This window comes from Mustela putorius, unplaced genomic scaffold (assembly GCF_011764305.1).
Source record: "Mustela putorius furo isolate JIRA1106 unplaced genomic scaffold, ASM1176430v1.1 tig00537227_pilon_pilon_pilon, whole genome shotgun sequence".
In the NCBI taxonomy this organism is placed as follows: domain Eukaryota; kingdom Metazoa; phylum Chordata; class Mammalia; order Carnivora; family Mustelidae; genus Mustela; species Mustela putorius.
The window spans coordinates 5,467,193-5,490,726 of NW_025422368.1; the positions used below are offsets into that span (position 1 = coordinate 5,467,193).

The 23,534-nt window shown below is 51.1% G+C and overlaps 2 protein-coding genes across 6 annotated transcripts; both read right to left on the minus strand.

Moving 5' to 3' along the window:
- Positions 1-45: 45 nt before the first annotated feature.
- Positions 46-9,808, minus strand: GPD1 (glycerol-3-phosphate dehydrogenase 1). Of its 2 annotated transcripts, XM_045072884.1 has the most exons (9): positions 8,026-9,808; positions 7,304-7,493; positions 6,644-6,821; positions 5,705-5,845; positions 4,954-5,092; positions 4,399-4,511; positions 3,258-3,491; positions 2,938-3,044; positions 46-1,944 (listed from the first exon to the last, which is right to left on the minus strand). In XM_045072884.1, exons 2-9 carry the CDS (start codon positions 7,342-7,344, stop codon positions 1,848-1,850), a joined length of 1,050 nt encoding a protein of 349 aa, XP_044928819.1. In that variant the 5' UTR covers positions 7,345-7,493; positions 8,026-9,808; the 3' UTR covers positions 46-1,847. The 2 variants fall into 2 exon arrangements, with proteins under 2 accessions (XP_044928819.1, XP_004778886.1); XM_004778829.3 differs by having other exon boundaries at positions 7,304-9,808.
- An 882-nt stretch (positions 9,809-10,690) lies between these two features.
- SMARCD1 (SWI/SNF related, matrix associated, actin dependent regulator of chromatin, subfamily d, member 1) lies at positions 10,691-23,529 on the minus strand. Of its 4 annotated transcripts, XR_006604719.1 has the most exons (15): positions 23,139-23,529; positions 22,295-22,482; positions 21,967-22,009; positions 21,750-21,872; positions 21,174-21,296; positions 19,820-19,936; positions 18,218-18,319; positions 17,769-17,930; positions 17,577-17,674; positions 15,852-15,987; positions 14,217-14,339; positions 12,538-12,639; positions 11,778-12,411; positions 11,428-11,528; positions 10,691-11,275 (listed from the first exon to the last, which is right to left on the minus strand). XR_006604719.1 is itself a non-coding variant. In XM_004778840.3 (13 exons), the coding sequence occupies exons 1-13, from the start codon at positions 23,313-23,315 to the stop codon at positions 12,358-12,360; spliced, it is 1,548 nt and encodes a 515-aa protein (XP_004778897.2). In that variant the 5' UTR covers positions 23,316-23,529; the 3' UTR covers positions 10,691-12,357. The 4 variants fall into 4 exon arrangements, 1 of the variants encoding a protein (XP_004778897.2); XR_201246.3 differs by having other exon boundaries at positions 10,691-11,528; XR_001177314.2 differs by having other exon boundaries at positions 11,428-12,411.
- Positions 23,530-23,534: the final 5 nt, after the last annotated feature.

Here is a 23,534-nt window from a genome sequence, read left to right on the forward strand (position 1 = left end):
GCACTCGCGCTGCCCGCACGCACTGAAGCGCCCTTTCCCAACTCCTTTCTGGAAAAACCACGATTTATTTAGTAGACAAGTAGTAGGCTTGATGGGAAGGCCTTAGATTGTCAACTGTGGCGTGAACAAAAGTAGGCAAAGGTGTGGGACTCTCTAACAAGGTTACAGCAGCAGCCGAAAGAAAAGAGCTGTCTCTTAGCCCTCACTTTGACCTTCTTGGGGAGGCAGCTCTGGATTCAGTCAGAGCCCCAACCTGGGCCCAGCCAAATCTGGGGTGGCTGTGGCCTTCGGTCTCGAAGCCTGTTTCAGGCAGCTCTGCCCTTCACTGGTAAGACAGTGAATCCTCAAGGACTAGGGCTGAGGAGGGGAGCCTGCCTCCCTGATCTGGCAGGGAGTAAGAAAGGGTTAACATAATGCTGGCCAGAGCCACAGTGTGCCAGGTGCTGCCCCATAGGAAGCTGAGATCTGCTGAACATGGCTGGAGCCTGGCAGGCCCCCAGGGCCTATTTGTAGCCAGGGGCCCAGGCTGCTGACCTGTGACATTCCCTGGCTGCCAACCCATCCTGGAATAAGGCCAGTTCAAAGCATATTCCCTCCTCCCCTTCCTGTTCTTCCCTCACCACAGTGGGTAGGGTGGTTTTAATTTTTTCCTCCTTGAGTTTCCCAGCTCCTGAGGTGCTGATGGAGTCAGTACCTCATGAGAAAGCCTTCAGGTGACAACAGAGAGCTGGCCTTGCTTACCCCTCCCTGCTCACAATCCATGAGCAGGCTTTGGGCCACTCTCTGGCCCCTGGCCCCTGATGCAGGTGCTGGTTAGCTGCCCTGGCTGCTCTGGGAGCAGCTGAGAAATAGGCACAGGTTCTGGGAAGAAGAAAGGGCTGAAGCCAGGGAGGTCCTTGAGAAGAAGCAGGAGGGACCCAACTGACACCTCCCCCAGCTAGAGCTTCAGAGAAGGGAGGTGGGGCAAATACAAAGGTCACGGGGAAGCAGAGTGATCTGAGCCTGCTCTGAAAAGGTGTTGCTGTCAGCAGATTAGGTTCCTGCTCTGTGGATGGTGCTGGCCTGGAGCGCGCAAGAGTCGTCTTGGAAAGGTCATGCATGGTGGAGAGGAACTGGCAAGAACTAGGAAGTCCCTGGGGAGAATGACAAGTCCTAGGGCCAGAGACGCCAGCATGGACGCAACTCTGGTGCCAGGGCAGCCTTGGGGTTGGGTGGGGGAGGGATGGGGAGGGATGACCAGAGGTTTCTGAGGACGCAGATGTTGCTAGGAGAAGCTAGAAGGGGGCAGAGAGCTTTGTATTTTGTTAACAAACACTGAGATCCATTGATGCTGTGTGGGGCCTGGCAGAGGTCAGAGCAATGGGGTCCCTGAGGCCTGTGTCAGCTCAAAAGCCCAGACCCTTCCTTGGCAGCCCTGGCCTCATTCCTCTTGTGGCTGAGGTACTTCTTTAGCCACTTAACTGGGCTTGGGGCCGGGACTCCTGGTCTGTGTGAGGCAGCAGTGGGTAGCCCTTGCCTCCTTCTCCCTTCATCCTCTCCCCAACACACACACCCAAAAAAGCAGGCAGCACTGGGGCTGGAGACTCCCCCTCCCAGAAGACAAGGAGAAAGCCCCACATCTGGAGAGGGACAAGGCAACTCCATTTCTGGTGAGAGGTGGTGGCAAGAGACTGTAGGCTGCTTGATGGTTCAGGATCCCCAGGTAGATAGTTGGGCCGCACAGCCTCCTGTCCTCCAGAAGAGGCTGCTCCATGGAGCGTCCCAGAAATCCTGGTGGCCAGGTACCCCAAGCTGTTGACTGTCTCCACTGGGGCAAAGAAGGTGCCTGGCCTGGGCCCCAGCTCTGCTCACAAATGTTCTGGATGATTCTGCAAGCAATGGATGAATTCGCCCACTGGCTGCCTCTCATAGCATATCCTGTACACAGCCATGAACAGAGGAAACCTAGAATAGGGAAGGAAAGACCCAGCTCAGCCTTCTGGCATACCCCTACCCCACCTACCCCCACCCACTCCCCATCCACCTCCTAGCCCTCCACTCCTCTACTCTCCCACCTTTGAGCTCAGGCAGACTCTGGCTCTCAATTTCCAACTGCTAAGAATTCCAACTTCCTAGTCCTGGGTTTAGGGTAGGTTTTTGATTGCCCTGTTCCATATTGAACTTGCCTGTATGATTCCGTGGCATGAATTATTTGTTCTAGTAGGGCAAGCCACTTAACCTCTCTACTAAGCCTCAGTATCATCAACTGTAAAATGGGATCCATATAACAGAGTAGTGAAGAAGGGATTATTTATTAATGTGAAGGAGCTCAATAAATGTGTTTCCTTCCTCCCATCCTCTTGCACAGGCTGCTTGCTTAATCTGGAGGCATGCCCCTGACCAGCCCTGAGCTGATCTTCTGAACCTAATTCATATTCTTATTCTAGGATTCTTTCTCAGACCAACGGAGCTCTGCTCTGATCAGCCCATCACTCCCACTGTCTTTGTGCTCCCTGAAAAGGAGCACCTTGACTCAGAGACTGTCCTTCTCACACTTCAGCACCCAGGATAGGATTCAGGGTACAGAAGGGTTGGCCTCCAGGGAGTGGCTTAGACTGGGGCTGAGGGATAGAGAAGTGGGGCAGTCAGTTGAGTTTATACCTACTACCCCAGAACCAAGTCCCCATAGCAGAGGACAGGAGAAAAGGGCAGGAAGTGAGGCTGCATGGAGGGGTCCAAGCAATGTGGTTAAAGAACACCAGCCTGGAAGCAGTTCAAAGCCTATGAACTAGCTAGTGGACAGTGAACAGACCAGACTCTCTCCAAGCTCTAGTCCCTTTGTAAACCTAAGTTTCCCTCTCCACCCGCTTTACAGATGGAGGAGGGGTCAGGAAGATGAATGTGAGAGCACTTCTGGCTGTGGTCCCCTTCCCCAGTGTGGCTGGGGCAGACACCTACTTGTCCACCAGGCCCTTGTGCTGGAGGATGCTGTGTAGCTCCCGGGCTGTCGGGGGCCCCTGCAGCTTCTGCCCATTCAGCATCTCCTTCTCCAGCTGCTCAATGGGCTGTGAAGAAAATAGGACGGGTAGATGGAAATGGGAGAGGAGGGTTGTGTGTGAGGTGGAGAGTCTGGGGCTCAGATGGGAGTTGGGGTCTTGGAGGAAAGAAAGGCTCAAACAACAGTCTTAATGTTTGTGCTTGAGAGATGCCTCAAGCTAAACCCCTCCACTTGGAACCCGTCAGGCCACCCTCCATTCCCCATTCTCCCAGGGTCCCACCTTTCCTGTGCGGGCGAAGGCTTCCGCCACCTTTCGGTTCCGCCCTCCATAGCAGGTAGTGATGAGGTCAGCAATACCACAGCTCTCCAAGAAGGTGGCACAGGACACAGGGCCACTGCAGAAGAGCTTGGCAAAGGCGATCATCTCCATGAGCCCCAGTCGGATCACCGCAGCCTTGGTGTTGTCACCAAAGCCCAGCCCATCACAGAAGCCGGCGCCCACGGCCACTACATTCTTTGGAGAGGGGAGGTCACAGGTGAGAAAGGGTCCCTCCCAGCAGGCCCCTTGGCACCTGCCTCATGCTCCTTCCATCAGCCAGGACACGCCACTGAATAAGTGAAGTATAGTGTGCCTGGACTCCCCAGCTGCTTCTTCTTTTTTTTTTTTTTTAAGATTTTATTTATTTATTTGTCAGAGAGAGAGCGAGCGAGAGTGAGCACAGGCAGACAGAGTGGAAGGCAGAGTCAGAGGGAGAAGCAGGCTCCCTCCGGAGCAAGGAGCCCAATGTGGGACTCGATCCCAGGACGCTGGGATCATGACCTGAGCCGAAGGCAGCTGCCCAACCAACTGAGCCACCCAGGCGTCCCTCCCCAGCTGTTTCTACCTCTTGATTTTCCTACTTCCTGTAACCCTGGCTCTGTGCTTCCTGCCTCTCCAATGCTGCCCCATACCCCAAACCTTGAGAACTTGAGCTGAAAACCAGTCTCCTGTCCAGCTGACCCTCCTCTCCATGATTATTCTGTTTCATATCCCTGATGTCTTCAGCTCTATCCAAGATCCAGAGTTCTGGCCATCAGTCTACCTGGGTGTCCTGGATGTCTTATGTCCCATGAGCCGGGGTCCTTCCCCAGGACATCTCTTACCCCAGGACCACCCACTGGAGGCAGGGATAGGGATGCCCCCCAAGGAGCTACAGGAAGAAAGGAAGGAGGTGGCCCAATGTTTGATGGTGAATAACTGACAGGCCGGAATGACCCTGACCTTGCTGCTACAGTTCTTCCTGTGTTGGGGGGACTTGGTGGGGAAGAGGAGCTATTACCCAAGAGTGAGAGCCTGGAGTCCCAGCAACATTGTAGAGCTAAGCCAGGCCCTCCTTCAGGGCCTTCTCCCCATCCCCTAGCTGCCTCTGTGCACCTCTCACCTTTAACGCCCCACAGATCTCTACCGTATCCACCTCCTGCACCACTGTGATGCGGAAATTCGGAGTCTGCATCAACATTTTCAGAAGCTGTCCTTGGGTCCGGTCCTTGCAGCCTGAAGTGGGAAGGGGGCAAGGCTTTCAAAGGGGATTCTTTTTTTTTTTTATTTATTTGACAGAGAGAAATCACAAGTAGGCAGAGAGGCAGGCAGAGAGAGAGAGAGAGGAGGAAGCAGGCTCCCTGCTGAGCAGAGAGCCCGATGCGGGACTCGATCCCAGGACCCTGAGATCATGACCTGAGCCAAAGGCAGCGGCTTAACCACTGAGCCACCCAGGCGCCCCTCAAAGGGGATTCTTGACTCTTCTTCCCATGCCTGCACTAAGCAGGACCTGCAACCCTTTCCCTGGGGATGTCCCAGTCCTCCCTCACCTCTGATGCTTGGGTCTCCTTCCTTTGCCTGATTAATGGGGAGAAGATGGCTCAATGGGGGTGAAGGGAGTACAGAGAGGGGACGTAAGAGGCTGTGCTGTGAATGTAGGTGATGATAGGGCTCTCACCGATGGTTGTCTCACAGAACTTCTCATCAGCCACCTCGCTGGCAATGTTGGCCCCCATCAGCACGCTCATGGGGATGCCAAGGTGCTCCCCAATCACTTCAGAGATGAGCTTCAGCCCTTGAGGGCCCTCGTCTACCCCCTGGGCACAGGATGGAGCTCAGGCCAGGTGCCCTTTATTCCCAACTGAGGGATTCCCACACAGAAATCCTGCCCTTCCAAAACCACTGTCCATCAGTGTCCCTCCCCAAAAGCCCTGTCCCATTCCAACTCAGCCAAAGCTTGCTGTGAGGACGGTAGATTGCACATGGAAACGAATCCATTCGAAAATTTCCCTTCTACACACCTTCAATCACCCTCCCTCTCCAAGGCAATGTATCCCTTCCACATCCCTAAATAAACCCCCTCACCAAGTACCCCAAACCAGCTTCCATCCCAGACACTGCTCCAAACTAGCTTCCCTTTCACATTCCTCAAACCAGCCCACTGCTCATACCCCCAGACATCCCATGTATGCCTCCTAAACTCCTCAAGACATCAGCCTCCAAACCGATCTCTTAACTACTCCCCAACCAGCCTCCCCTTCCCAGAGGCCCCCAGCACCCATTTCTCAGCCTCCCCAAAATAACTCCTCCCCTCTCCAAAAAACTCTTGGCCATCTTCTGCCATTTTCTTTTCTCCTCTCTTCCCCCACCCTGACCCCACAACAGTTAGCTGCACCCCCACCCCCAACTGCGGGAAGTTGTTCCAGCACCTTAATAAGAGATACACCAATGGCGTTTGCCTTGAGGTGGCCCTTGAGCTGACCACAAATCTTGCTGATGAACTGATGAGGCACCACGAAGATGAGGATGTCAGCATCTGCTGCAGCCTGGACCACATCTGGGACAGCCACCTGTGGGGGTGACCAGTGCTCATGGGCCTCACAGACTTCTAGCCCCTGTGGAAGCCCATTCAGGAGATCTAGGAGCTAAAGAGTGAGGCTGGTGGGGGAAAGGAAGGGTAGTTGGGGGATTGAATCTGGAAGGGCTGAACCTGGAGGAATGAAACACCGTCTTCCCTCCCCCTCACCATCATTCCCTTTCGCTCCAGCTGCCCAGGGCTCTTGAGGACTCCTGGGAACCTCCACTCAGTACTCTTCTAGCCCTTGGCTGTGGGACAGCGAGGGAGGCCACAGGAGGCCTAGGCTTGGCAGGAGGAAGAGGCCAAGTAAGATTTCATCACCCTGCTTCTTAGGGCCCCCAAGTGGGAAGGGAGAGCCCTCCCTGTCTTTCCTGCTCTCCCTCTCCAGGTTGAGAGCAAGCCATATGGATTTGACCAGGGACCTTAAGTCCAAGGAGCAGCCTCGAGGTCAGCTAATAGCCCAGTGAATAAGTAACAGGACTAGAGCCTGAGGCAGCCACTACCCAGACCCCCAGTCTTTGATTGCCATGGAAACCAACTTCCTGGTCCTCTTCCCCTCCTTTTACTGCCTGGGAGCCCATAAGTGTATGGGGGTGGAGAGGTGGGTTCAAGTTCTCAGTTCCAGAAAGTCCTGGGAGAGCTCCTTGGGGGCTGGGCGTAGGGGTGCCCTGTGCCGAGAGCAGCTGGCCCAAGATGCTTCCCAAGTCCGAGGAGCAGCTAAAATGGCCCCTCTCAGCAGGAAGCACTACTCCACTTCCCTGTCCCTTCCTTGCAGGGTTTTGGGGCTCACCACGTTGGGAGGCAGCTTGTGCCCTGGCAGGTACTTGACATTCTCATGCTGCGTGTTGATGATCTCTGTCAGCTTTCTCCCCGCGATGTCTTCCTCAAACACCCACATGGTCACCCGTGGGTCAAAGTGTGACAGCTGGGCTGCATTGCCTCCCACAATCTTGGCAATAACTGAGCCCCTGGTGGGAGGGGGAGGACAGAAGGTGGAAGAGTCGGGGCATGAGGAGGGAGCAGTGACAGAGGCGGTGGCACAGGGTGGCAGTGAGGGGACAGCACAGCGGCCCCCCAGATCATTTACTTGCCATTTCCTTGTGACACCCCCCTGCCCCCACCAGCACCAGTAAAGTATGTTCTTGGCAGTAGAAAGGAGACTCAGTCTACCCTACACTTCACAGCCAGAGAAGGGGACCAGCCTTCTGATCTCCCCAACCCCCAACCCCAAGCAGCTTTTCCTGTAGCAAACAGGTGCAGCTGCCCGGGCGGGCAAGGACCTGAGAGGTTTGGGCACCATCTGCTTTGTGGGAGTAGGCACGGAAGATAGCAAGGCTGGAACAGAAATTGGAGGGCACTTCCTACCCACCGGCTGCCTCCTGCTTCTCCCCTAGCCCCGTGTTCTTGGGGGAACCTCCTCCGCCAAGTACTGCTTGACAGAGCCACTTACCAGTTGCCGGAGCCTACAATGCAGACTTTCTTGCCAGCCATGGTGCCACTTCTCTAACTGATTCAGCTCAGTGCTCTGCTCCCCAGCTCCTCTGCCGACTAGGAGCATATAACTTCGCCACACGTGGGTGCAGCCAAGTCCCGCCTTCCAGGGGCGGGTGGGGAGGCGGGCGCCTGGGGAGACAGGGACTCTGGCAAAGCCAGGGAAAGAGAAAAGGGTAGAGACAGGTGGGGAACAGGAATGGGGCAGAGTCCAGGCCCCTCTTCCTTTTAGGTTTGCCAGTGGATGGTGCTAGTGAGTTTCTTCCTTTGGCCCCAGTCCTCCCTCCCTGTAATGGTCTCATTCTGAGGTTTGCCAAGAAACAGCCCAGATGAGGAGCAAGTGACTGCTCCCCTCCTCATTCCCTTCTGTCCCCCAGCACTGGAATAAATTGTATTCAATCCTAGTAGTAGATACAGGAATGCTTTCTTTTCCAAGGTAGCAGTCACCCCACATAGCCTCCCAGGAGCCCAAAATCTCTACAGGTTTGTCCCCTAGCAGTGAGAGACTACCTGTCACTGGCCCCACACTAGCTCTGCTGCAGGGCTGAGTGAGGGGGCCCTGTGTGGGCTCCCGTTTAAAGATCAGACAAAATAAGAGGTAAGGGCCTGCTTTGGTGGCATCTCAGCCCAAGGATAAGAGACCCCAGGAGCCCCGAAGGACAAGTCATCTCAGGGACTTACCCTTTGGCCTCTCTCCTCACCTCAAAGGATCCTCACCTGAATGTCTTTCAGGAAGAGAAAGTGGGAAAGGTCAGTTAGAAGCTCTGATGCCAAGTGGCCTACAATTTCCTTGCCGACTCCGGGCTTAGAGAAGAGGGCAGGAGAGAAAGGACTGCGGCTAAATAAAGCATTCACTGTCCTCAAGAGGCTTTGAGCTTCCTTCAATTCTTTCTTGGGTTTCCCAGCTACCACACTAGGGGCTCCCTCAAGTCAGTGGCTAGTTTGCAAGAAGCCAGAAAGGGGTGGGGGGCAGGACCTGGGGCAGCTGTAACTTCTGGGAGCTTTGTGTTCTCAGATCCCGTAACAGAGTAAGTGGGGTGTGTGATTTGGGACATGGGAAGAGGTTGGAAAGAACACACGGAGCAGTCCGGGACGCTATTATCACCCGCAGCCATCTGTTTGACAAACTGGTTTCTAGGCTGATCTGGAGTGGGGCAAATGCCCCTAACATGTCTGCAGTCTGTGCACCTTGGCCTAGAGGGCAAACACCACTGTCTGCTCATGTGCTGACCTCCTGGCTTGGCAGACTGCTGAGTGGGTGTTTCCATCCCTTGGGGCCCCTGCTGGCTGGCAACAGCAATGAGCACTAGGCCAGAGAGGAGTCTGTGTGCAACCACTGAGTCAGGGTAAATGGGCCCAAGGGCAAGACTGTGGAGAAAAAGGTTGTTCTAAGTTCCAGGGACCGCCCAGGAGGGGCCCACCATATTCCCCTCCCATGGCCATGGAGTTCCTATCATAGGGGAGCATACTTGGAGTTGGTAGTGGATGGTTTCCCTTAGGAGTAAAATTGCACCTGCCACAAAGCCAGCCTCCCACGGATCGCTCCATTATTGCACTTGTGCTGAGACAAAGGCACTGGTGCCAAGTGCCAGCTGGGAACACTGATTATGGGTGATGGAAGAGAAAGAATGCTTCTGTCCCTGGCACATATGGTAGGAACCCCGGAGAATGGATGTTTATGCATAATATAATCCCTTGTTTTTTGCCTAAATTCTCCCATCTCTCATTTTGCCCTTAAAATCATTTTCAGGGTATGGAGACCCAGAATTTGTGCACTTATAGGAATAAAGAGTGTGCAGTCTCAGAATTGGCTCATCACAGAAGTTATCTGTACTACTGGAGCTCTTTTCCCAAGAGCGAACTGTAGATTATTTGCTTGAAACTAATAATGGTTCATCAGCCATTCATTACACATGTAATTAGCCTGGGTAAAAACAGATGCCATTTCAACGTCCTTGACATCAATTTTTTCCACTCCCAAGTTATCACCCCCACACATTTCTTTTTCCCTACTCAAGTCCCAACCCCCAAGTTCCAAATTGGGAACAAGTTGTAACCTGGGTGGATTCGATTGCCTGCAAGGCAGTACGTACGTGGGTGTTCCCATCCATGAAGGCAAAGGTTAATTTTTTTAAAACTACAAGTTTGGAATATGGTTGCATTCGTCCTACATTCTAAACCCCCTTCTTGGGTAGAATCAACCTAGATAACAGCACCAAGGAGACAAGTATGAGCTACCAGGTAAGAAGTGAGCATATTATGCTGGGAACTGCAAAATTTCATGCTTCTGCTAACACACCAGTCCTGAGCAGTATTCCCTACTGTGCCGATGGGCAGTTTTGCTGTAGCACGAGAGTCACATGGTACTTCCATGCTGGTCTTAAGAACTGAAATCTCAGGAAGCCTGGGTGGCTCAGTTGTTAAGCAGCTGCCTTTGGCTCAGGTCATGATCCTAGGATCCTGGGATGGAGCCCTCCCTGAGGCTCCCTGCTCAGTGGGGAACCTGCTTCTCCCTCTCTTGCCTGCTGCTCTGCATAGTTGTGCTGTCCGTCAAATAAAATCTTTTTTTTTTTTTTTAAAGATTTTATTTACTTATTTGAGAGAGAGAGAGAGAGAGAAAGAGAACACAAGTAGGCAGAGCAGCAGGCAGAGAGAGAAGGGGAAGCAGGCTCCCGGCTGAGCAGAAGGCCCAATGCGGGGCTCCATCCCAGGACTCTTGAGATCATGACCTGAGCCGAAGGCAGAGGTCCAACCCACTGAGCCACCCAGGCACCCCCAAATAAAATCCTTTAAAAAAAGAAAGAACTGAAATCGCTCAGGGTGATGAAGTGGAACCTGAAGAGGATTGACAGGCAGAGGCACACAGATGTCTTCAGCTGTGCAGGCCCTCATAGAGGGGAACCCTGCAAGGAACTCGCCAACAGGTGGCTCAGGATCGGCAAGCCTAAGGAATTGCGGGAGCCCCCAGGCCGTGCTCTCAAGCCAGCCAGTGCCACAGGGAGCTCAAGATAAGGGGGACAATGGCAGTGCTACTGTCTTGTGGTACCTCCCTACCCTGGGGGCTGGACTGTCAGATCCAGTGAGGAAGCCCAATAATCCCAATAGGACCTGGCCTGCTTGGACTACTGGGCTGACAGAACAAGCTCGAAGGTGAGAACTGGAGGTCCACAGGGTAGAAATCTTGTTTTCCACCATATCCATAGTGCTTAGCACCACAGCTGACACACAGCAGGTGCTCAATAAATAGTTATTTAAATAAAATGAAGAGACACCATGAGTGTGGCTAATAGTATCAGAGAAAGAGCCCAGGGAAGAGCTCTCCCTCAGTAGGTAGGGGGACCCATCCTTCAGAAGATTCTTTTATTAAAACTGGGTGACATCGGTAAGGGGACAGTACAAAAAAAATTTTGGTCCATGAAAAAAACATAATAATTCAGTTAATAAAAAGTTATCTTCAACAGGGACAGTGTAGGAGTGTTGAACTTCCTTCTCATGGTTCCAGCCCCAAGGACAGAGGTTGTCCAGTGTCTGTGGGGAGAACCTTTTAAGGGAGGGATGGGGTAATGGGAGGAGGGGAAAGATGGGGAGAAAATTCTGTCCCCGGTGTGGAAGAGGCGGGGCTATGGGGCTGGAGGATGTGCTCGCAGGAGCCTGAGGAGGGGGTGGGGAAGCAGGGGCTTTGTCAGTTCTGTGGGTTTAGAGCCCAGGCTGAACGGAATTCCCCCTCTGTGCCCAGCTGTCTCCCACCCTGCTATGTTGAATCTGCGAGCCTGGGATATGCTAACTTGGGGTGATACAACCTGGAAGAAGAATCTGAGGCTCTCCTGGAAAGATGCAAAACCATCTCAGTTCCAAGGGGCCAAGATCACAAGGTCCTGCTGCTACCTGAGGGGTCTGAAGCTTTGAGGGCAGGGGCTGGGGAGTCACAATCCTGTGAGGCAGGGAGAGGGAAGAGTCACAAACCCAACTCAGAGCTATTCGCCAGCCCTAGGCGCTTTCACTCCTCAGTGCCCTAGAAGTCACCAGTGGGTGTCAACTGGGCAGACAAGGGACAGGAAGACAGGGACGGCCCAGGGCTTTTACCCGTTTGATTTCAGGCCTGTTTCTCCGTGAAGGGATAGGGGAGGCAGGGCGGAGTGAATAAATGAGTCAAGCCTCCAGGCAACACCAGGAAGGAACAGCGTCTGCCGGCAATGATAATACCCCAGGTTAGATCCCTGGGGCTCTGACCGGGAAAGGCAAGGCTCCCCCACCCAAATGCCCTGCGTTAGGACAGATCGATAGCAGGGAATCCTAAAAAGAGCAGCTACAGGGAGTGTGTGCTGGGAGGGAGCACTAGTTAAAGAACAAACTCCAATACTGATGTGGACCCCCTACAAGGGAGTAAGAGAAGCACTGAGACAGCAGGCCGATCCAGAGGGCTGTGGACTGACCTGGGGCTCAGTGGGGCCCAAGAACCAGGGTTCCTTTAGTGCTAGAGGGCAACAAGTAAAGGGAGAGTGTGCTCCAAACCTGTGGAGGGAAGGAAGGGAGGAAATTGGATTCTGTTATCTGGAGAGCCAAGATCAACTAGCTTATAGAGTGCCCCCAGGCCTGAGTCTCAGAGAAGGGGCTAAAGCTCCCAACTCCTGGGTCTCTGAAGGGCAGGATAAGCATAGCTGGTCCCCTTGAAGACCACCTGGCCTTAGGCCCAATCCAGTCAATGCACTGATTACCACTACAGGTTCTCTCTCTAACACTACCTAGAGGTCCTATGTAGACCAGGGGAGGGTAGAGGCACATGGGAACTTTGTGGGGCAAAGGGAAGCTGGGGGACAGGAAGGGATGGGGTGGGAGAAGAGGGTGACAGGTGTCTTGTGAGACAGAAATGTGAGACCCTCTTCATTCTGGTGTCCTCGAACCAACAGCATCCCCTGGAAGGCCCCAAGCAAGACCAAGGCAGGTGCTATGAGGCAGGCAGCTCAGGGCCCAAATACGAATCGGTGCAGCCCAATCAGGGCTGTGGGAGAGGCCCTATGTGTTTCGGATTCCCAGGGCCTGCTCTAATTCTTGTCGTCTCTGCTGCACCTAGAGAGCAAACAGTGGAGAGAGTAGAGGATGAGACAAACCCAAAGTTGGCATCTCCTACCACTGGCCCCCATCCGGAGTTCAGACCCTTGGCTTTTCATCAGTTTCCCACGCCCAGGTGCCTACCTTGGAATAGAAGTATCGGCACACAGCCTCCTGAGCCCAAGGCTGGAAGTAAAACTCGGCTCGGCGCTCTTCCTCCGGGTTCCCTACCACATCGGTCATGGTCTGGGGGATATGAGAGGGGGAAGAGAGAGAACAGACTTGTCTCCCCCCTTCACACCTGTTATGGATTGAACTGTATCCCCCCAAAAGTAGTCAAAATCCTAACCCCCAGGACCTAGGAATGCGATCTTACTTGAAAACAGGATCTCTGCGATGATCAAGTTAAGATAAGGTCATTAGGGTGGGCCTAATCCAACACAAGTGGTACCCTTACAAAAAGGGGGAACTTGGACACAGAGACAGACATGCACAGAGGGAAGATGAGCGAAGACACTTGGAGAACACCATCTGCAAATCAAGGAATGTGTGAGGCTACCATAAGCTAGGAGAGAGGCCTGGAACAGATTCTCCCTCACAGCCCTCAGAAGGAACCAACCCTGCCAACACCCTAACTGTAGACTTCCAGCCTCCAGATAAAAATAAATTTTTGTGTAAGGCACTCAGTTTGTGGCACTTTACTACGGTGGCCCTCACAAACTACTAACACACGACTGAAGCCACCCCCTGCTATCAACGAGTCCTTGCTCCGTTCAGGGACCCTTTCTGGCACCCTGATCCCTTGCTCCTCTGCTCAGCCTCTGTAATTAGTCAGTCACCTTGCACAAGACAGGAGAACACCAGGGGCACGTTTCACTCATTCAATGCTTGCCCCTCACCTCCTTGCCTGAGCTTACAGTGCTCCCCTCTCTGAGAAACAGCTCAAATCCCAAATTCACCAGGGGGCATTCCCCAGCTGTTCCAGCCTCACCCATCTCCCTTCTCCCTTGAACGATCTCGGTGGTTAGCGGTGAGTCTGGATAACATCCCACATGATTTACAACTTTTTAAATCAGATCAGTTCAGTTGGTTCCCTTCCCCTCAAAAGAAAATAACCTGGTCTGAAACAATCCTTTCTTTACTTTTGCTAATAACTTCCTTGCTCCGCCCCGCACTCCTGTCTATCAAAACCGTCATGCTGTACAACTCCTCAGAGTGCCTATTTACTAGAAGGGATGCTGCCCAATTCGTGAGTCATTAAATAAGACCAATTACATCTTCACATTTTAACTAACTAACTGCATAAATCTTCACAGCCTAGGGGCACCTGGGTGGCTCAGTGGGTTAAGCCACTGCCTTTGGCTCGGGTCAGGATCTTGGGGTCCTGGGATCCAACCCTGCATCGGGCTCTCTGCTCAGCAGGAAGCCTGCTCCCCCCCCACCCCGTCTGCCTCTCTGCCTACTTGTGAGATATCTCTCTGTCAAATAAATAATAAATAAATAAATAAATAAATATCTTTAAAAAAGTCTTCACAGCCTAGTCTCTCCAAACAGAATGCAGACCACTTTGAAAGCTGAGATCCAGTTTTGCTCTCTGCACCCACTACGATACAGTATACACAGTGATGCCTCCAACTACTAGAGAAACACTTGACGGTTCCACCACCATTTCCCTACTTGATTGTAAAATGGACCCAAGAGCAGGCTAAAGACAATCTGGTCGTTCACCTCCCCCTCTGGCTCTTCGACCAGATGCTACAGAAATAAAGCAAATGTGTGCCTCACCGACCTAAGTCCCTATGCAACTTCCATAGGTTCTTTACCTTGAGGTCCCGGCACTGGGACTGTAGCCAATCATTGATGAAACCCTGAGGGTCCCTGGCGAAGCTCAGCATGAATTCCCGCTGGGTCTTCAGCTGATTGATAGTTTCTATTGTCTCATGGATCTGAAAGAAAGAGAAAGAAAGTCCTCTAACATTTCGGACTGGGAAATGCGAAGTTACAGGGCAGACAGTATCTGCCATCTCCCTGTGCTGCCACTCCCAACCCAGGCCCAGACTGCTGCCCCAAGCCCCAACTGCTCTGGCACTCGGCATTCTCTGAGTAGGTCTGTGCACAGTGTCACACACCCCACGTGGTGAAGTTTTCCTTCTAGTCCCCACAATGTCCACTATAGGGGAAGCCACACGGTGAGTACTTAATCCACAGCACAAATAAAGGCAAAAACACTCGGAGGTAGGAGCAGTGGTAGAGACAGCTGTCTCAAAAGGTATGGCCTGGGGGTCTGTTCCTGGCCTTCTCTCATCATCCGTACTCTTCCGACAGCTTCCTTCACTGACAGATCTCCCGTTATCACTGACAGGTTCGTGAGTCCTCAGTCTAGAGACCAGACCCTTTGCTAAACTCCAACCACTCTAGCTGATTGACATCTCAAAGCATCTAAACTCTCCAAAACGAACTCCACAACCTCTCCGCCAATACTCACTTCTGCTCTCCTGCTGCCAATCTGGACGAACACTCTCATGCACCTCTGGGAGTCACAATGCTTCCTTCTTCCTTAAGCTGCTCCCCAACACCCACACCTGAACCGTATCCAGTCTCTTCCGTTCCACTTGGACACCTCTCAGATCTGTCTACTTCTCATCCTCACTGTCAGTACCACAGATTCTGACCTCTGCGCATCTCCCATGCGTTACTGCACTGACCTCCTAACTGGCTTCCTGCCTCCAGATCTGCCCCTCTTACAACTCGCTCTCTGATTTCGCGCCAGCGATCATTCTAAATGCAAAGAGCATAACTGCCTCCAGGCTTTGGGACAAAAGAGAAACTAGTTTCCCTGTACTGAAGCGTCTTTGTGGTTAGGCTCAGTCTCCCTATCAACCTCCCTTTTCCCCAAACTTCCCATCCCGAGCACCCTGAACAGCTCTAGTAAACAGCTTATACTTCTCGAACACACTTCTCTCTCATTTCTCAACTTTTACATACCCTGTTCCCTCTTTCTGGAAAGTCCTCTGCCTTCCACACCCCTTTCATTAACTCTCATTTTGTCCTTTAAGATTTAGTTGGGGCAGCAACTCTTTCAGGAAAGCCTTCCTGTTGTGTTCCTTTGAGTTTTCTGGCTTTACCTGCGTGGACTATGTCTAGGGTAACAGCAGGAATAGCAGCAGTTACCATTTGTTTTCATGTGCCAGATATTGTGTCTTTACGTATACTGCCACACTGAATCCTCCTAACAACCTTATAAAAAAAGCAACAGTCTCTATTTCACAGTTCAAAACTAAGGCTCAAAGCTCTTCAAAGTTACAGACATAATACTAGCATCCAGCTCCAACCAGCATCTGTACAGGCACAGACTAGATGTTAATACCTTCAGAACCAATGCTGAGAATCAAAAGACAGTCTATGAGCTGTGGCAGAGGGCTGCTGGCACCCAAGCTACCCAGGGCAGGGGCCCCTACCTTGTTGTCTAGAGTAGCAATCTCCTGCTGGCTGGCAGTAGATAGCAAGAAAGAATTCATCTGGGTCTTCAAAGTATCATCCACTTCCACATCGATGTCATAACAAGCAGTCTTCTTCTGATCATTTGGGTCAACACTGGGGAGGAAACCAGAGGGGCATGGTAAAGGGCTTATTACATAAGATCCAGAAGAAGGCCCGAGAATGAGGGTAAGGGGTTGACTGCCAAAAGCCACAAGAGAACTTTTGCACATTAACAGAAATTTCCTGTACCCTTCTTGCAATGGTAGCTACATGGTGTTACATTGGACAAAGTCTCAAAACTATACTTCAAGTGTGTGTGACCTATATAACTATATATAACCCCCAACAAAGCTACTGTTTATTTTTTAAATCAATGGTAAAAATTCAAATGGTACAAAAGATATCCAGTGAAAATGAAGTTTCTCCCTTCCCAAATGAAAGTATTACTATAGTAGCTTACATATCTTTATCCTCGTTAAACTAAAATTGACCCTGAAAGTAAATCCAAATAAAACACAAACCATACAAAATAAGTAAAAAAAAAAAAAAAAAAAAAAAAAAAAAGGCTTAACTTTAAGCACAGAATACAGGACACATCAGCTATTAACGATCCAACATATAAGTCGTAGGAGTTACTAATGGCTGAGTGATGGTGCAGGATAGAAAGGAAAGCCTCTATCGGAATACAGAGGGAAAGAAAGCTGAGACTACAGCCAGCCACCTGCACTCTGAGGAGGAGGACGGGCATTCCTTCACTCCGTATCTAGTGAGACGCATTGCCCATCTATCTTCCGAACAAAACAGTGAAAGGAGATGAAGGAATTGTGGAGTCCCAGGTTGGAATGTTTTACCATCCACAGCGGAGATTGGAGCCCATCCATGCTGGTCTGGTAAATGTCTAACAACTGATTTTCCAAAAGAGGAGGTAAAAAGGCCAATCTGTAGCATGTGCTGATTTCTGTGGTTTAAATACTCCCAACGTAGTTGAGTTCAAGCTGCCAACATTACGTCACTGATCAAGGAGCTGGGATGAGATGTGCAGTAACTCATCCTAACACATTATGCCCCTTTGCTTTTCCAAAAGGCCTAGGTAGTTTTTCCGAGGAGGATTTTCCCAGTTAGGAAGATAGGCGAGAAGCCAAAGCCGCGCGCACCATCAGTGTGGCAGCAGCATCACAGAGGCAGCGCGCACCCCAAGCAGCAGGGGGCGCCCGCAAGCTCCTTCTCTGGGAGAACTATAGCATCTCAGCAGTAAGCAGCCACAGCTGTAGACTTGTGTCTGTGAGCACGTGGACTTTATTTCTATTTGTTTTGAGCAAAAGAGGTCCTTTTGGGGGCCCAGGGGGCCCCAAATGTTTTCATATAAATGAATGGTAATCGCTTTCTTGCTTTACACCATTTTAGCTTGCAAAAGTCTTCACAGGAACTCTCTATTTTTGGATATCAGGGGAAATGGACTATTTCCATTACACATATGAACAGACAGAAGTAACCCCACAAACACAAATACTAGTAAGATATAATAAAATAATTAAGAAATAATGAGTTTTGGGGTATATGTTACCCTTCTTTTCACTAAACTCTAAGTTTAAATAATTTAAATCACCATTATCTGACAATCTACCTCCTGATAATCGGACAACTGGCTGGTGAGAGCAGGGAGCAGCCCACCCTGGCACACCGCCTCGCCTACACCAACTTACCTGATGACATGATTGATGATGATGGGCTCTGGTGGCATGAGCAAGGCATGCAGCCGTTGAGGGATCTCTGAAAACTTCATCCGTTGAGACTCAAAGATCTGTGTGAAAGAAGAAAGGCAGCTAAGAAGGTAGCATTTTGAGCACAACTAGTGCTCCACTGAACTCTGGCAAAAGCATGGGTCCTTTTCTTACCTGCTGGAGGTACTTGTCACAGATGACAAATTCCCGCTCATGAGGGTCCTGGAGCTTATGTGTCTTAATATATTGCCACAGTGCTTGAATGATCACTGGACGGGTCTGGGTGTGGATGCCCAAGAGCCGAGCCAGGCGAGGATCTAATTTAAACTGGGGAGGCTGTAGAGAACCAAAGAGGATGGGGATGAAGCTAGTGAGCTGGGTCTATATGCACCTTGGGGTGCTCTAGCATGGCCATCCATTCAACAAACATTAATGCACTGCTTTCTCTGGGGCCAAAAATAACACTAGGAGGAACTCAGAGATGACTACGCCCCTCTCCTTATATTTAGGGAGTTTATCGTCTAGTGACAAATTACCCACAACTAGACTTAAACCTCTGAGTATCAGGCTACTGATGGGAGGTGGCTGTGAAAGCTGGGTCCCATGACATCACCCCAGAATACCTGGTAGTCCAGCATCAGGAGGACGGTACACCGTACATTCACGTCTCCTGGCCGCTTCACCTGGAAGCCATCCGTCTCCTGGGTAGTGGCGGTCCTGTGCCACTACAGAGAGGAAGATGTCAGGGGGTGCTCTCCCAGAGGAAGAGCTGGGGTGGGAGGGAAGAGCGTCTGTAATGACTGAATATTCAACTTTGACTACTGAGGCTATTGGGGAAGAGCAACAGCATGAGACATTTCTAAACATTCCATAAAGCTCTGGGATTACTATATGCACATAAACAGATTAACCCTTGATTCCGTTTAGGGTCACATTTAAATCAGCCTAAATACTCCGGGGTAATTTTATCCACAAAATGGATAATATATATGTGCACAGGAAAACAGTATGGCTGCCATTACTTGAATACTTACTATGCTCAAGAGCCTTCTAAGACATTTACCTGGGATTATCTCATTTAATTCCCACAACATCCACATAAGATAGACACAATTAAACCTATTTTACAGATGAGCAAACTAATGCTTAGGAGAGTGGAGTGACTTGCCTAAGGTCAAACAACCACAAAGTGGTGGTGCTGTGATTTGAGCTCTGGCGTGTCTGATTCTAAAGCCCACGTTCTTAGCCACTATACTCTACTGCTATAAAGTCAAGTTAAATATATTTACAAATTTCTATTGATTCTATGACTTACTTCCCTTAATAGATGGTAAAGACCTTCCCATGTCTCTTAGTGGTTGAGGTTAAGGGGCTGCGGCTACACTGGCAAAGAAAGGAGCAGGTTAAGTTCACTCAGAGAGCTGGACTGTTGTTTTGACTGTACCCCAAAGAACACTGTCGCTAACATGGTCTTCAAAACACTGTATAACCAGGTTTTATAACAAAGGATTTCTGATGATGTGGGATGTGAATCTAAACAGAACAGGAACCAAAAGAAGTCCCAGATCTATCTATAGAGTAACCTTGCCAGAATTGAACCCTATTAGTTAACTCTCCTAATTACAGCACCTGCTATCAGGAAAAAGTATGAGTAAGGTGTGCATAACCACATCTCACCATTATTAATAAGCAAGATGCAGAGATGACCTGGAATGTTTAAGAGGCCTCCATTAGAATTTCTCTTAGGGCAGCAACCAGGATAATGACATTAAAAAGGTGGGACAAGTCAGACTGCAAGAACTCCTGGATTCAGAAGCACTTGGGTGGCTCAGTCATTAAGCATCTGCCTTCAGCTCAGGTCATGATCCCTGGGTCCTGGGATCGAGCCCTGCTGCATCAGGCTCCCTGCTCAGCAGGAGGCCTGCTACTCCCTCTCATTCTCCCCTGCTTGTCTTCCCTCTCTCGCTGATCTCTCTGTTAAATGAATAAATAAAATCTTAAAATCTTTAAAAAAAAAAAAAAAAAAAAGAGCTCTTGGGTTCAAACCGTACCAGAACTAAACAGCTAGTGCCACCCGGAGGTCAATGTGCAAACTGCAAGGGTAGTACTGTATGGGGGTGGTGGGACCCTTTATACCTCCCCATCTCCCTAAACAGTAAAGCTTGGCTCACAAGTCCATCATCCTCCAGTCATGGAGTCAAAGCCTACAGGAGAGAACTACTCACTTCCACCAGGTGGTTGTCTGGCCCATACAGGTCTTTGTCCAGTTCGATCACCAAGGACTTAAAAAAGGAAGAGAATTTCCTCTTTTGTTTGGTGGCATCATATTTGGACAAAGCTGACTAGAAGAGAGAGAGGAGGGATCATGTTAGAAAAGGCCAGAAGAAATTCTTCAAGATAAAGTCCCATTAAAAAGGAACCCACAACAGAATGGGAAAAACCTCAAAAATGTCTTCTGGGGGTGCCTGGGTGGCTCAGTGGGTTAAAGCCTCTGCCTTCGGCTCAGGTCATGAACTCAGGGTCCTGGGATTGAGCCCCGCATCGGGCTCTCTGCTCAGTGGGGAGCCTGCTTTCCTTCCTCTCTCTGCCTGACTCTGCCTATTTGTGATCTCTGTCAAATAAATAAATAAAATCTTAAAAAAAAAAAATGTCTTCTGAATCTTTCTCAGGAGATGACAAGGTCGGTGTCTGGGGTATTAAACCAATCAGGGTGGCCACAGAACCCTGAAGAAGCAGCCAGTTACATGTACAGGGTCACTGACTTACCCACTCTTACCCTTCCCTAAGGGAAATAAGGCAAGTTTAGTCAAACCATTGCCCGTAACAAAGCGAGTCTGAACAGACAAAAGTCTGACTCTAGAGGGGAAATGAATCACAGGCAATAAGCAGCCAGAACAAAAACAGCTTTATTTGGATGGAATGACACCACCAGCAGATGGACTGGACCTATATAGAGAAGGAAGCTCTGATATGGAGCCCCAGTTCTCCTGCAAAAATGTATTCAAATTAGTTTGCTTATGAACAGCTAAAAATAGAGAGTATAAGGAATGGCAGGTGAGCTTCTGGGGTATGAAGTTTGGGGACTAACATCTATCAGCAGATGTTCCCCATGAAGCAAAGAGAACGACCCCTCTTAAACTGTGAGAGGTCTCCAGTGAAAGCTGGGAAGGTGGAGATACCACAGTGGGAATCAAGGACCTCAAAGACTCAAAGAGAAAAGCATGTCTTCAAGTGCTAAGTGCAAACTCACTTGATTTTAAAGAAACAAAAACCAAAAACTGAATAATCTGCAGATGCTAAGTCCAATGGCCAGCGCCATCAGGAGGAAGGTAAACAACAAATCAAATCCCAGAACAATAAGGTTCTCGATATGATACCACAGCAAGGGCCAAGCTGTGGGAGCCAGATACAAAGAACCATTGTCTTTTAGTGCAGGGAACACAGTGACCCTCTCCCTGCTGTTCCCAACAGGAGCTATGAGCACCAGTCAGGCTTCCTGCCAACCAGACAACACTGCTTGCTCCCAGCAGCTCGGCAGCTCCCACCCTAGCCGTCAACCACAGTGGACTTTGAACTCACATCCTCCAAGAGCCGTCCTTCTACCCGAAGTTCCCAGGAAGCCACTGTCCCTTCCCCATCCTCGGCATCTGACTTAGCCGGATTGAAAGTGTTAGAAATGAAAATTCGCAGCTTCCGTTTTTGCTGAGGAAAGCAGAAACAGGATTGATGGTGGTTTGATACTGAAGATATGAATTTCCCTAAACCCCCAAATTACTCCTAAAAGACTGGCTTACTATCTACCCAGTCCCTGGGGTGGGTGAATAGAGTCCATCTAGAATATAGGCCACTGGCCTGAGTGCAAGTGCATACACAAGGACACCAAACAGACAAAGTCACACAAGGTGCCAGGTTCCCAAGGTAGCAGAGCAGTTATGGCAAAAACACAGACAGGGTATATTTCTGGTGCGAGAGATACCAAACGCCCCTCCCCCTTTGCTGTTCAGTTCTAATGTAATTCTCAGTTCGTAGGCGGAAGGGAGATGTAATTTAAATGCCAAAGAGAGCTATGCTGCGCCTTTGATTTCTCATCCTAAGCCTACTGAAGGTTCCGGAGTCCTCGCCTTTGGCTCTCTGCCTAGCACACTTCTGCATTACCTTGATGGGACGTTTCAAGGCCTCCTGGATATCTAGCCGTTTCCTCATGATAGTCTGGTCCAGCTTCCTTTCAAAAGCCAAGAGATCCATATATGCCTGGGATTCTGGTACCAGTTCACGAATCTTGGGAACAAAAAGATACCACTGGGATCTAGAGCTGACCACTTCTATTTTCAATTTCAGCACATCCTCAAGAAGACCTATAGCCTGAACTCACCCTTTGAGGTAGAATTTTGTCAGCCATCTTCTTTTTCTTTGCACTGTTTGGAATAAATACTGTTATCAGGTTGGGATGGAACTAGCCAGAACATGAAGACAGACTGGTCAGCACCTCCGTTTATAGGAAAATGAAGGGACTGCAAAGCATCTCTCAAATCAAAGACACTCCGCCCACCCCCACCCCCACCCATGCGAGGCATTCTAAAGAATGAGCACCCATCTGCTGACACAGCACCACCACTTCTGGGTTCAGGTTCTCCCATCACCTGTGTCCTCATGGGCTGCCTCCCTCCTTCCCTCCCTCCCGCGCCCCAGGGTCATCTTACTTGTGGTTTCGATTTTGGACCGCCTGCTGCTGGACCTGCTGTATCTGCTGAGGTGCAGGTCTCTTGCGGGACTGGTCCATCCCTGACTGGGCCAGGCCAGGTCGGACTGAGGGGTTCCCCCCATAGCCAGGGGGTCCCATGGAAGGTCCCTGAGGTGTCATTCGGCTGCCTGGCAGCATACCTGGTCTCTATAGAGAGGAGAGGACCCAGAGATGTCATGGCTTCCCTACTGACCCCACCAAGAAAAAGTGGGAGATGCCTGAGTTCTTTGAATGAACAAAGCCGGGGGTGGGGTGGAGCACAATGGGAGGAAAGCCCTCTGTCTCTGAAATCCAGGTAACTGAAGCTTGCTGTACTCCAGGTACAATTCCACAGGAGAATATAGCCCCAAAGCTAACAGACAGCCAGATTACACTCAAATGCTCCCCAGTCTATTTTGTATCTGACACATTAGCCATCTTCTTTAAGTCCCACATTTACTCAGATGGTACTGCCGGCTACTGGCTCCTTAGAAGCTGACCTCAATTTGCTAGCTACACCTATGTTCCTCCGGGTATTGGAGCTGCCCCAGCCCTTTTGCATTCCGGTCCTCACATGCCCACCTTTGGCCCCACTTCATCCACGTTGTTTCGTACCCTGACTCCCCAACGGAAACAATGCTCCCAGGAGCAGGTGGGGATGCTAACGCCGCCCTTCCCTCCTCCGCACTGCCTCCCCTCACCCCCACTCAGGGCCCGAATCCCTCCCGAGAGAGTCCCTCCTACTTCTCCCCCACCCCTGTCACTCCCAGGTCCTCGCTCGGCCCCGCCCCCGGCCCGCGCGCCCCTCCTCCTGCCCCACTCACCGGATAGGCCGCTCCGGGCATCGGGGAGCGGTACAGCCCTTGACCCGGCGCCGGGCCCATTCTCACGGGAGGCCCCGGAGTCCCGCCCGGACCCAGGGCAGCCGCAGCGCCCGCCCCTCCTGAGGCTCCGGCGCCGCCGCTCGGAGCCACAGACTGGAAACCCGCCCGGGCCGCCATCTTCCCCGGAGCCGCGGCTGCAGCTGCACAAAGAACCGGAACCGGAACTCCCCCCGCCCCCCGCGCGCCCCCCGCGCGCCCCCCGCGCGCCTGTCTGTCCGCCCGGCCGGCGGGCCGGCACGGGAGGCTCCGGGCAGCGAGACTGTGGGCTAGAGGGGTGGGGGAGACTAGCGGAAAAGGCGTGCTGACCACTCCCTCCCGTATTCGCGGTCCGGGAGG

Coding starts and splice junctions, on each gene's coding strand:
- GPD1 (XM_045072884.1), bottom strand. CDS start 7,344: ATGGCTGGCAAGAAAGTCTGCATTGTAGGCTCCGGCAACTG. Junction 5,093..5,704: donor TTGGTGTATCTCTTATTAAG/GTGCTGGAACAA, acceptor TCCTGTGCCCAG/GGGGTAGACGAGGGCCCTCA. Junction 3,045..3,257: donor CCTTCGCCCGCACAGGAAAG/GTGGGACCCTGG, acceptor TTTTCTTCACAG/CCCATTGAGCAGCTGGAGAA.
- SMARCD1 (XM_004778840.3), bottom strand. CDS start 23,315: ATGGCGGCCCGGGCGGGTTTCCAGTCTGTGGCTCCGAGCGGCGGCGCC. Junction 22,483..23,138: donor TGCCCGGAGCGGCCTATCCG/GTGAGTGGGGCA, acceptor TCCTCTCTATAG/AGACCAGGTATGCTGCCAGG. Junction 21,873..21,966: donor ACAAAATTCTACCTCAAAGG/GTGAGTTCAGGC, acceptor TTTGTTCCCAAG/ATTCGTGAACTGGTACCAGA.